This window comes from Manacus vitellinus, unplaced genomic scaffold (genome assembly GCF_001715985.3).
Source record: "Manacus vitellinus isolate BGI_N305 unplaced genomic scaffold, ASM171598v3 scaffold_3_pilon, whole genome shotgun sequence".
Lineage (NCBI taxonomy): Eukaryota > Metazoa > Chordata > Aves > Passeriformes > Pipridae > Manacus > Manacus vitellinus.
Genome location: NW_021940535.1, coordinates 5,412,618 through 5,426,418, shown reverse-complemented (window position 1 = coordinate 5,426,418; position 13,801 = coordinate 5,412,618). Strand labels below are relative to the sequence as shown.

The following is a 13,801-nucleotide window of genomic DNA, read 5'->3' as shown; positions in this document are numbered from 1 at the left end:
GTTTTGTTATATCTTTATCTAGTGAAAGATACATTACACTGTCTCTGCTCCTACGGAGGTACCAAATATATACAGAAGCCATCCATTACAACAGCTGAGTACTTTCTAGAGCAATGAGAAATATTATTTACAAGGAAAAACCTTTATTCACATGGGTGATTGATATTTAGGGGTTATAGATATCAAGAAAAGTTTTCTTGATACCCCACGATATCAAGAAAAGTTCCACATACGGTCAAGTCGATTCTGGCAAAAGTTGATTACAGCTTACCCATATACTTCAGCATGCTTGGCCTGGGCCTACCCTTTGGCCTCTATCAATGACACATGCATAATCTTTTCTGCTGGTAAGTATGCACACATTTCATACAGCTTTGCTGGACATTTAGCTATTTGACCACATTTTATGTAGAATTTTAAATGATTTCTCCATCATAATATAAAAAGATGGTGTCTGGAATAAAATAAGTAAACCTGAAGTGAAATTATCAACTGTAAAGGACATCATTTAGCAATCAACTAGTTGGTTAGTCTTCAAGTGCCCACTCCAGTTATTAACAATTTTGTTATGTATTTTATTAGGTTTCCCCATATTTAATAAATAGAATGTGGATTTCTTTGAAGAAATAAAAACTATACTTCCTTGTATATTAAGGCAGCCCTCTGATTTCCATAGGGATCTCCAAGAATAGAAAAGCATTAAACTATCTATAGATCAAGTTAAAATAGTGGCATTCGAGAGGTCTATGAAGTTCCTTTTGTTCATCAGACATGTTCATTGTTCATGTATACATATTTACACATGTATACACAGTTTTAAAATTTACCACACTGTGACACTGTGCCCAGGAGGTCCAGGGATCTGTCCCTTCTCCTGGCGGCCATGCACTGGATGCAGCTCCTGGGTGTCCTTTTAAAGTAATATGGACATTCAGACTATGTAAGTAAGGGGATTTGTACTGTATATGTTGCTTTGGATGTGGGGATGTCAGAGGTGAAAGAAAGGCTTTTGGTTCCCTCTGCATGAACTTTGCACACATGTACAGAGCATGTGGGATTTGGACATCATTCCTCACCAATGCACTAACACACTTGCCTTTAGTGAGGTCTTTTCCTTACTGAGGTTTCCTTAGAGGAAAGAGTAGTATGGACAATGCTGTTAAAACCATGTTTTAACTTTTGGACTTTTGGTCAGCCCTGAAGTGGTCAGGCACTAGACGGGTGTTTTAGGTCCCTAGTAACTCAACTATTCTAATCTATTCTAAAAAGAACAAACACACACATAAACCTAACAGAAATAAACAACCAAACAAAAAACCCAAAACCTACAGCAAAAGGAGCTCATACTATCACAAAAGTACTGCTAATAATGGTAACTTCTAGTACACAGGAAACTATTTCAGAGAAGTCGATGCTGCAACTCAAACATTTCAGTAGAGCTGAAATTTTCCTATAGTGTAATCTACTGAGTATCTACTTAATGAGTAAAACTTCACTAAACATGCAGTTTGGATAGTTGAGGAAATTTATGACAAGATAAAAGTCTTCCATCATTAATCCAAGAATTAAAAGTAATCTCCGTTTTTAGATACAAAACTAGTTTTCATTTATAGCATTTTTTTAGCACATAAAAATGGATCAATTCTCAAAAGTAAAGCCATTTATGAAAAGAACTTTGCACAACTGGCATTAAAATGTCAATACATAAATTCAGTGGACACTAAATTCATCAAAAATAAAAGGTAAAAAAAGGCAAAAATCTTCTAAGAATTTCCTAATAATGGAAGAATCTTTGCAATATATAGAACAGAGATGAACAGTCCAGTTTTCTTCAAAATCTATTTTATGCCAGTCACTTGGAAGATATTTACTCAGACATAAGAATATGTTGTAAATAAATAAAAAATAAAGATCTTTCTATTGCTTTTCTAAAAAACAAAAAAAGCAAACAAAAAACTCAAACCCATAAAAATTATCTATCTACAAGAAATAAAAAATGAAGTAACAAAGTAAATTTTTTAAGACACAAAGGACAAATCATTCTGAAAGAACTATCTCAAGACATTCAAGGATTTAAATTTACTTTTCTTATTTGCTCAAAAGAACATAGATAATACTGACAATTGCTCCACACGAAATCTTACTCAGGAATGTGAAGAAATAACCTACAGATCATATGAAGCAAAAAATATTATTGAAAAGGGAATATGAAGACACTCAGTACTGATGTTGGTATTAAAATATTAGTTCAAAATACATTTCAACCAAGTGCTAGCAACTGAGTTAATAGCAGACATTTCCCAAGCCTATACAGACTGGAAACAAAAGGACAGGGGAGGGACAGAACTAGCTCCAAGGGATATTAATATCTTTGTTCTAACTCCACTTTCAAAAAAATTACTTTATTTGAAAATATTAAAATCTAATCTTGAAAATTGTCTAGATTTTGCACTTCATGTACTACTAAAACTCATAAGATTGATTAGTGACTTCTACCTAGCAAGAAGGCTGAAATAGCAGCTACTCTAATTTGATTCTTCTATTCTGACTGAAAAATGTGGTTGGTGATCTCTGGCATCTGCAGTGTTTCTTTTCCACTGCACATAGAGGTCTTCAAAGCATTTGCAGCTGTAGGTTTGCAATACTGCTGGGCATTAAGTAACACAGGTTTAATATTACAATGACAGTTGTAGCAAAAATCTGTGACCACTGTGGCAAAAATGTCAGGCAGAAATGAAGCAACCACTCAGAGCTACCGTACACAGCAATAAAGATCACTGAAATAAATATCAGAAGGCCCTTCTGAATAGTAACATTAAGAAAGATTAGTGTCTTTTTTTGGTTTTAATTTTTAATTCCCATGGACCTGTAATTTCCAAGTAATCTGGTTTATGCAATGAGATAGACAAGCAAGCCATGAGTATTCATGCTAGTGTACAAAGCAAGTTCATGAGTAAGGCCTTTTGCTAATAATTCTTGAGTAGAAATACTTGTGAATCTGCCCTAGTTGTATTTACTCGGTCTAGCAGACAGGTAGTCTCAGTATAATCAGTGCTCAGAATAGTCTCAGTGCACCTTGTGGTTAGCATGCAATTGGCTCAGCTGGTTGTTCCTTAGATGCTCACTGTGCAGCACAAGTAAAATTAACCATTTCAGCATATTTCTGTGGCAATTACCAGAACAATATTAGCAACAACATATCTTCAGGTAGAAGCCAATCTGACAAGCATGTCTGATCTAGACCCACAGATAGTGCTCCGGCTTTGGAGAGCTAAGTCAGTTTTGCTTTTCAAAATCCTGCAACATACCTGCCAAGCAGTTCTGTGGAATATCCATGTCTCTGTGACAGCACTAATTTCTTTCCACAGACTATTGCTAAGAAAAAGGGAATCCAATTGAGCAGTGATGGCCTTAGATCTCCAATCTGGTAATTTACAACATTGTCATTTCCAATTCTTTTGTGACAGTATTTTGTTCTACTGCTACTGACATGCTACTAAACACATTTAATTTTCTTTTATGACTACTGACAGGTTTATTCCATTGCAGTCAGAAAATACTGGTCTGAAAGAAAATCTACAGTGATTTCTATTTGTGATGCACAAGTGCATTCCAAAGTGGAAATAAAAAGCTATTCTCAAGGTTTAAGGTACTGCTTTGGAGAAACCCACAAAAATAATTTTAGGAGGGGAATAATTTCTTCTCATCAATTTTCTTAACTTGCTTACTATTGAATGCTTCAGTGTGTGCAGAGTTATTCTCATATATCTCATCTAGGATAATGGAAGATCATTACCTCAATAGTTCTCTCTCAAGGAAGTATATCCTGAACCATACTAGATAAAGCCAATATTTTCAGTCCCCCTGAGAAAAGGATAACCTGAGCTTAGCAAATGGAAAAAACCCCAAAGCAGGAAGCATAAAAGGCATGTTAATGCTCTTAATGACATGAACTCTGAACACAATAAAAGTGGATACAGATCTCTAACATGACATTGAAATACTTGGCTTCCAGTACATATGTGGAGGGAGTTCCTAACACTGAGCAGTTAAAGAGTCTCTGAACAAGAGACCTAGTTTGCATAATCTGCAGATTTCCATTCCAAATCTGAAAGCTTGCTCTGTGGAAGTTCTCCAACTGTAGTTGTTCCCTACTGACTGCACAAGGTCTCACAGACTCCTCATCTTATGCTCATGTTGGTTGGACTCTTTTTACTAAACCATATGGAATGTTATCATTAGTTTGCTTTTAAGTTCTATCCAGTTTATTTCAGCCATTTAGGCCAGTTCCCAGATGATACCAGATTGAAGTCCTTTTTGCCCTCATTGTTATCCCCCCTTCAGTCTTTTTCTCCAGTTCTAGGTCTTCCACCACATGGAACAGAGGTGGAGGTGAGTTTACAGCATGCTTCTGATGCTGCCCTAAAATCCATACTGAGCGCCCATATGGAAATTAGCAAAAACATTTTCTGTAAATTCACATTATAGATATTGTACATTTTTTTCTCTTTTGTAGAAAAGCACTAAGACTAATTTTAAGTGATGAAATGCAAACATGGTATTTACTCTGAGTGTTTGAAGACAGCCTTCACACAAATACTTCATAACACTGTACAGTCACACTTCTACATAATCTACATTGACTTCACTTGTTAGCAAGTCCTGTGAGGGAGACATGGGAAAGTCATCCTGTACACCTCCTGCTTGTCTAGGGAAACTGCATCAACAGTACTTTTCTTCTCTGCATATGTACAGATCAAAATGGATATCTATTGCAACTTATTCATTGCCCAAATAATTTGTTAAAAACATCTTTCAGAGTGTACAGGTGGAATCAAGAAGGCCTGAGATTTTTTTAACAGCAATAGTGACAACATAGCTTACCCATCCTTCTAGGCAAATTAATTTAGAGAATTACACATCAGTGTGCAGTACTGCACCCTGAATGCTGGTTGGCAATTCTACAGTAGAATGAATCTCTTTTCACTCTTTTAAAAATTGTCAGTAATTGTTTCATCACTTGGTTATCTATTTCAGTAAAAAGTGAACTTTCTACACCTTTTGTGATCTGAACAGGATTTTATACATTTCCTTTGAACTAATCTGCTCTCTGAATGTTTAGCTACACTGACTTCAGTTTCAGAGAAATTAGCAATAGCAAGAACACTTAGAACAGGTAAGTGGTTTCTTCCTATTCCCACCGCCTGTGAACTAGACAGGACAGTAGAAGCAGTCAAACAAATGACCATTGATATGACTTGCTGAAAAGCTGTTGTTTGAAGTGTTGTTTAAGAACAAGGAAGCTTTAAGGAGGAAGCACATATGAGAAAGTATTTCTGTATGCCAGAAATCCCCAGGTGAACTTAGTGACTCACACCTTTCAGGCTTTGAGAAAGCACAGTTGAATCACTGAGCTTGTTCCTCAAAGTCAACAGAAGCATAGAGCAACTTTTCCAGTGATGTAGGGAGCAGGCAAAAACACACACCTCCCAACATCTGTACCCACCCCCAGAACAGAAAAACTCTGCAGAAAATATCATTAAAATAAAATAAAATTTGAAATTCACAACTCCCATTATTTCAGGGTGAATTAACTGTCTAGTTTTAACTTGACCTTAACTTTCTAACCAAAAGCAGAAAAAACAGTTCTACAGAAAACACAAGTTTTTTTGGGCTTTCAGTAATATTCTCCAGAGAAGCAATGTTCTAGGGACAACTGAAGCATATCACTGGCCTGAAGCAGTTTGTGCTGAGTTTCTTACGTCCCCAGTAGGGAGCAAGTGTGTGGGAGTGAATCCAGAGCTAAATGTTTGCTTCTAACATTCACAGTAACAGTTTGAGGTAGATGGTATTGTTCATCATTCTCTTTCCAACCATTCCTTTTTTCTTCTCCCCCAATAATGGACGTTTCTTGAAATTTAGGCTTGTAGGGCCCTGCAATGCACAAAGAGTTCTAAATAGATTTGTTGTATTTTAATTTCTGAGAGTTCGTTTCCAACAAATGAGGAATATTTTCTGATTGCAGATGATGTCAGGATTTTTTCATCCTCCAATAATTTGGCAAAACAAAGATTCTGCTTTATTTTCAATTATATTTTCTATGTCACTCTCAAATGCCTGTTCCTACTGTTTGAGGTCAGTGCCTTATGCCTGATGAATGGATGTTCTGTGATGCTTAGGCTCCAGCTATGAGCATCTGAAATAAATTAAGAGGATGACACGACAGACTTTTACTTCTATATAATCTTATATGATGCTTCAGAGTTTGAGGTGGGACAGAAAGGGTAAAAAGTAAGAGAATGTAGTCAGACAGTAGGAAATGTTTCTATCACTTGTTGACTTAAGAAGCTACCTTGAATGTCAGTGATAAAGTTTGTTCTCAACTGAAATAGAGCAAATCAAGAACCTTCTTATGGAGGTATTTTTAATACCTTCATGAGATATTTTTTATTTTATGGTTTAGATATTTTTTCTGCAATTGCACACTGTGTTAGCTTTTCATTTTTTACACATGTGTCATGGTTTGAGATAGCCCCCAAATCCAATTCCCTAGCTCCATTCCCCCTCCCACATCTCAACCTAATGTGAGATGGGCTTTTCCAGACAAAACACACCAGACTCAAAGTGGAGGAAAGGGAAATATATTACATTGACTGTACAAATAAATACCATATCACATTATACACACGATCACAACTATCTCTACCATGACATATAGTATTTACAGTGGACCAGATCTCTTCTCCCCTCCAAATAAAAGTCCAGGAGGGAAAGAAGGACAGATCCCTTCCAGTCCTTAAGCAGCAGCATCATCTGAGGCAGCAGTCTGTCTTCTTCACATGCATGCAGCAGCTGTAGCTGGCTTTCTGCCAGCACTCACGAGGGAGGTATCCAAACCTCTCTCGGCCCCATCGCCTCACAACCGAGGGGTCTTCCGTGGGCTTCGTAACCCCAGACAAGGTCGTATCACCACGTCATATCACGAAGACACAGGGGGGTCTTCGTGACGGTCTGGTATCTCCAGGAGACTCAGCTCCTTGCAGGGCCTCTGTGCCCTGTCTCTCAGGCTGCCACCGTGGCAGCAGTGCGAGGGGGGAGCCAAGGTCACCCCCTCTGCATTCCTCTCGGAGCTCTCTAGCTCCTTTCTGCAGTGCATGTCGCACTTCAAGGCTCTTTCAAGTAAGAGTCCATCATCTTCCTCCTTCCAGGAGGTCTCAAAGGAGTTTTGGGGGGCTGGTACAGTCTTACCCCCAGAACTCTGTCTCTCAGGCTGCTGGCTCTCTTTTTCCCGGCTCTCCTTCCAGGAGTCCTTTCTCTGGTGCTGCATGTTGCTTCTGCTGCTCCTTCAGTTCAGGTGTTATCTGTCCTGGCTCTCTGCCATCGTTTCTCTGGTCAGTGCCGGCTGCTGCTCTGCGCCCATGGAGAAAACATCTCCCAGCATAACTACAGGCACCTAGCCCAGCTTTATGCTGTTCCAGGTCCCTGCAGCCCCCCCAGCCAGGGGCTGGGAGGCCCCAGAGGGCCCAAGGGGCTCAGAGCCCCTTCCTCGTGGCTCTACAACATGGCCACCTCTCCTCAACAACCAAACTACAACCCATCTCTTCCGGTGAGCTTGTGGAATGTTGACATTTTTGCAGGAGCGCCCATTGGGCAGAACTTCAAAACTTCCAGGGGTTTCCACCCCTTGGGGTCTACCACTTTTCTTAGCCTCTGGGGGAAAACAAGATTCAAACCACGACAACATGCAAGGACGACTGGAGAAAATACCTAGAGATATTCCAACAAGATTTAGAATCACATGATTTTAATGTGATTTATTCAAACCCTAAAGTTATGACACCACATTTTTGTTAGGACATAGTTTTGTTTAATGAAGTTACCAGGTGTTGATTCACATCTTTTTTAAAAAAAAAAATTATCTTTTTCATATTGTGGTGAGCCCTGAGATTATTAACACCTTCAACTCTGCATAGGGACTGTTTCTATGGCAGTGTATGCTTAAATTCTGAACATTAAAGTAATAAAAACCAATCTCACAATCACATGGCCCTTAAGTATGGTTTTATCAGGCTGTAATGTTCTCCTCTTCCATCCTTTAAAGCCTAACAAACTCAATATGCTGTCACAAAACACAGCAACAAACTATACTCAGTCATCCCTTGCCATCTAGGTAGTGGCTTTAACCTGTCAAACCCCAGTAACTGCCAAGCACAGAAGAACCTAACAACATCACTTTTCAGTGTTAATCCGAGGCAAAACCAAACAGGAAAACGTCCTTGTTTATTTCAGAAGGACTCCAGACAGCAAGCTGCATCTAATCAAGATGAGTCCAGGTAAAGGCTGACAATTACAGTCTGTCAACTGACTGAGGGTGATTGGAAAGTTTGTATCCAGATGGAAAAGCACCCAGGATCACCCTCTTGCTAAGTCAGTACGGTGTTCCATAGCACAGGGAAGAAATGCACTAGCCAAATTTGTTGAGATACAGTTAAGTACCACAATGAGCAAGGAAGCCAAATTTGAAATAAATTAAAAATAACAAAAAAAAACCCCAACTGATTACAAACCAAAATGACGTACCAGTGAAACCTAGAATAAAAAGAACATGCCTTGCAAATAAGAACAGATGAAAAATATAATCAATGAACTAAAACTGAGCTGCAGAATACTTCAGCCAACTTGGCAGGCAAAGATATAAACATAGTCTATTCTGTCTCCAGGTCTCTCATGGGTCTATTATTTTACTCTGATGCTTGGAGGATGAACTCAGCTTAGGAAGAAAGTCTGCCATCAGAGTTGCTCCTCTAGACATGATCTCCTGATGCTTCAGTGACTATTATTTTCCTCTTTGTCAGTATTTTCTCTCCTTTCTTTATACAAAGAGTCTACCTTGATAAGTCAACTGCACAAAAACAGTGTCCTAAATGGCTTGATGCTTTTGCCTTTCCATTTTATTCTTTTTCTGTGGTTGTTCCTACTCGTTTCATCTTCAAGGAAACAAGCTCGGACACTGCAAGAACAGCCTCAATTCATTTTAAATATTTGTTCCTCTTTTTACCTCTCAAATGTAATTTTAGTACATTAAGGTCTAGCAGACTATTAAAAAGCCTCCAAAACAAAGCTCTACAGTGGATGGAAAAGTTTGTGAGATCTTGTTCGAAAAAAACCCTTCATTTCATATGTAGTAATGAAACAATTTTTCCTCCTCTGTTTTAGGTAAAGGACTTAAATATTTGTATTGAAAGCTTTCTGCAGTAAGAATAGACTAGGTAAGGTCTATATATTTTTATTTTCATTCAATAACTTAGCATTGTCCAATGGTAAAATTTTGCTTATTGCCTTTAAATGTGTATAAATTCATGCTATTTAAGTTAACAACTAAAGAACATTAAGTTCTTCCTCCATCAAACTAGAGAATCTATACTTAAAAAGAGCTTTACTTTTATTTATTGAATTAAATTGCTTAAAATTTTGTTTCACATCTATTTCTATATATGTATGAATAAAAGTTTTGGTACCTTTGAAGTTCAGTAAATCAGGTCTCAGGCAAGAAGTCTCGTTTGAAAAAACTAATTATACAGATATGTGCAACAGAATTAAACATTTACCACTGTTAGAGCACTTTTCATCGGTTTGTAGTGATGAATGGCACATTTATATTCATGCCATATGTTTCTACATATGTCATAGTACAAAGCACTCCAGTGACCCACTATTTACTGATAGAAGACAGAGAAATCACAGGATACAACAGTTATGGTTGTTTAATGTCTACTCTGAAAGTCATTGCAGTAATTATTACACATTCCATTTCTGTTAAAAAAAAATTGAGAGAGCAGAGACGAAAGAGGAGAGTGGGTAGAAAAGACACCTTGTACGCTTGACCTTAATGAGACAGACTATGAATATGCATAATGATTTCTCAAACTGTTTGAAGATGAGCAGCTTTAGGCAAAAGAATTGTACTAGAAAGGGGACAGGGTAAGTACCACTCAAATGGAGGCATTATGCTTGTAGCTATTTGGATCCTGAAAAGAGATAAAAGCTACATCACAGAGGCATAAAGACTTCAGGACCAATAGGAAAAATTAACTGACATACCTTCTGGTAAAATAGAATATGAAACCTTTCAGTTCTACTTTGCATCAGTACTCTAAATGATAAAGCAAAAGAAACAGCAGGCTAATATTTCCCTATACTCAGCATAAAGCCTCAAGCAACCACAGGAGTGCTGATCTGCCTTTCCCACTGACATCCCATATAGCCATTAGGATAAATAACTAAGTCCTTATGGTCCCTCAGCTTATTCCTCACTCTCGACTCTGAAAATTCTTGCAGGACAAATGCACGAGATCTGAATAAATGTACTCATTTGACACCTTTTCCCCATCCTCCATGTACCAAACAGACAAAAAAAGAGAAACGGAAAAAACTGGGAGTAATATCAACTATTTTTTGTGTCTTTCTCAATGGACTGAAACTAAATCTGCCAGAGGAAACTGAATCAGGCTCAGAGATTCAGAAATATCACACTGAGCAAGTGGTGAAGCTGTAATATACTGAAAGTTTACAACTTCTAACAAATACCTTAAAAGAGCAATTCTCTCCACTGCAGCTATGGCTCCAATGACAATTAAAGAGAAAACAGGAACAGTCAGACTGCATACTAAGATAGGAACCTTCCAACTTTGGAATAACCTGCTTGAATCAGAGTCTAACTTTGCATTGTGGACTAGCCTCTGAAAGAGGGTAAGATCTCAGCCTTAAGATGACAGAGTTTTTAAAGAATTCCCCGTTGAATTTAGTCACAAAAGGCTAAATTGAAAAGCAGTCTAATGGTTAAAAATTATGCCACATCACAACTTCAAGGAATACTTTTTCCAAAAGTGTATTAATTTGAAAAGTTCAAACTTTCTACTTCTAAACATTTCCAATATTTCTTTTTATTAAACAAAAAGCAAAAAAGCAATTAAAAAAACCCCAAAACTTCGTAAAATTTACGTAGTTCCTATAGGTAAGTCTTTGGGAAACTGCTGAATATCAGCAGCAATGCTCTAGATTTTAAAAGCTGGTTTACTGCACCAGGACTAGATAGTTTGAATGTGATATCTCAAACATGTTCATTCCACTATGAGGATATAAAATGTAAGTTCTTGGTTCCTCTTCACTATCAGAACACAGTACTGAGTACAGAGTTTATTTGGAGAAGACAAGGATGAGAATTGGAGGGGGGATCTCTGGGATTTCTTTGAGAATAGACTTGTTTGTAGAGACCGTGAACTGCTCTGTTCATGCACATACACGTATTTCTATTAACTGCACTATTGAATTGCCAGTACATCTCAGAAAAACCAGAACAATCTTTAGTTACTGCAGCAACATCTATGAAGGGCAGGTCTCATCATGAAACTGTGAGAATTCAAAGAAAGTTGGATATGTATTATGCCCAGAAATATGCCTAGACAGATGTCTACTGCACCATAATTTTCTCTCTCTCCTTTTTTTTTTTTTAATATTTTTTTTGGCACATTTGGCTAAGCCAACACCTTCTGACTAGAAACTCTGTAGGTGAAATGCTGATATAAAGATGAACTGATGAAATTCGTGATTCAATATTTGTGATACAATATAGTAAAGGGCTAAACACATAATTTCTCAGTATACAATTTCAGTGGCTTTTTTGGGATACTGCACTTGCCACAAGAAGGTTTACAGTCAAGAGAGAGTGTAGCTTACTCTCCAACATTTTGTACCAGTAATTTTTCACAAATTTCTTGCAGTCATTGGCATTGTAATGAAGAAATAATTTTAAATAGTTTTAAAATTGCAATAGTTACATGGATATTAGTGCAAAACGCCTTTTTCTCATAGCAAAGAGTTGCTGATGAGAGCAATTCATTTGAAACAGAAAACTGTATTTTTCCACAGTATGTGTCATATGCAAATGAAGGGAAAGAGCACTAAATCATATATCGTAATGTTCATGATCTTGCACTGGTTAGGTAAAGGTCACATTTATGTACTCTGGAAATTTTTGTACACCAGAAACATTAGTAAAATGAAACTATTACTTTTACTTATCTCTTTTTATTTCGCAGTGTTGAATAAGCTACTAGGACCTTCTGTTCTATATTTACATTTATCATGAATGAGCAATACTGTAGCACTGGATGGATGTATTTTTCTGTCCCTGACACCGCTATGGTGGTATATTTCTAATTTACATTCCTACCCTTGAAGAGTAACCAAAAGCTATAGCTCACACTGAACACAGCAGTTCTGAATAGCAGAAATCTCTTAAATAGCAGCAGTTCTTGGCATTGTTTCATGCAGTGTCTGCCTGACTAGTTACTGATACAATTCAAGGTGCTACTTAATGATTTAAAAAGCTCTAAATGGCTCAGGATCTAAAAGACTGCCTTTACACCTGTGTCTCAGAACAGATTTGACAGGTTGAACAGTCTCTCCAGTCCAAATAGGATTGACAGCACTTCCAGAGCTTAGATTAGGTTCATTTTAAGGTATGCATTTATTATACAAATACATACATTAATGGCAGCATGAAACAGCAGTATTATCTCCTGGTCTCCAACAGGCTGTGTACCTACAAGCAGTTGATCTGGGGTCTGCTGCATGTGCCATGCATTCCTCCCCGTCTCTCCCATCCGAGCTGGATAAAACCCACCCCACAGGCTCAGGTGTGTCCGGGTTTCTGCCCCCCCAGAAGAGTTGTGGCAGCTTCAGCAATTTTGATCTCTAAAAAGCCAGAGACACTTTCAACTTATGATAGTGTTGTCACCTTCACGTTGCTGATGCTGAAGTCCGAAGACTTCACATGCCACATTTCCGGTGCAAAAAATGAAATTTAAACTTTTTATACAGACATTTGGGGAAAAACAGAGGATATATGTTGTATCAGCTACTCAATATTTTATATCAGAAGAAGTGCTGAGACAACTGTCATGCATTAACAGAACAAAGAAATAATATACTATCGCTGAAGAAAATTCCCCCTTATTTTTTAATTATCTTATTTTCCTGTCTTAGCATGGCAATGCAGATGACTAAGACAGGATACTTTCTGTGAGAATGCAAAGCAAGTGTTAAAAGCAGAAAACAATACATACAACAAAATCAAAACAAGTTAATGCAGTTATATAAATATAATCTCCAGAGTTTAACTGGTGTTAGAAGGATGAATCTAGTTTAAAATACAGACAATAAAGAAAACTCAAATGTTTTGTTTCTTTTGTAATTAATTTCTATTCCTTGGTTTTTGTGGTAAGCTGCCTTCTACAGTACCTCATTAACTGCAGACATTACTGAACTCAAATATGTTGATATACAACAGTTTTTGTAAATAGCCATATCTATCTATTTTTTTTAAATGATGAACCACTGAGGATACAAAGACCTATTAAGACTAATTAATAGTTGCAATTCAAAAAGCTTATGAAATGGATTAACTACTGCCTTTCTAAGAGCATACTGAATGATAGCTACAGATTTGATGATCCCTCTCATGGAAAGCTCTTAGCAATTATGTTTTTTTTACAAGAAATATGAATTATGAATAGACTCTTTCTTCCAACTACATTAAAACCAAACCAAACCAAAAACCACACACAAAACCCCCAACCAACTGAATTAGCAAATATAATGCAGTTACCTGTCATGTTGCAGTAAACTTTCAAAGGTCCCAGTGCCCCACTACCATCTGGATCTATCCAGTAGTAATTTGTAGTTTTGCCCAAGTGTTTGTATGCTTCACAAGAGAGTTCATGAATAGCTGGAATGAAAT

The 13,801-nt window shown here is 37.3% G+C and overlaps 1 protein-coding gene across 1 annotated transcript in view; it reads right to left on the bottom strand.

Annotated features, from left to right (window-relative positions):
• The window catches only part of CNTNAP2 (contactin associated protein like 2), a 1,004,683-nt gene that overhangs the window by 307,467 nt on the left and 683,415 nt on the right, over nucleotides 1–13,801 (bottom strand). The window contains exon 12 of the mRNA XM_018075661.2: nucleotides 13,670–13,789. Within this exon, the coding sequence (XP_017931150.2) occupies nucleotides 13,670–13,789 (120 nt within the window). The remainder of the gene's footprint in view (nucleotides 1–13,669; nucleotides 13,790–13,801) is intronic.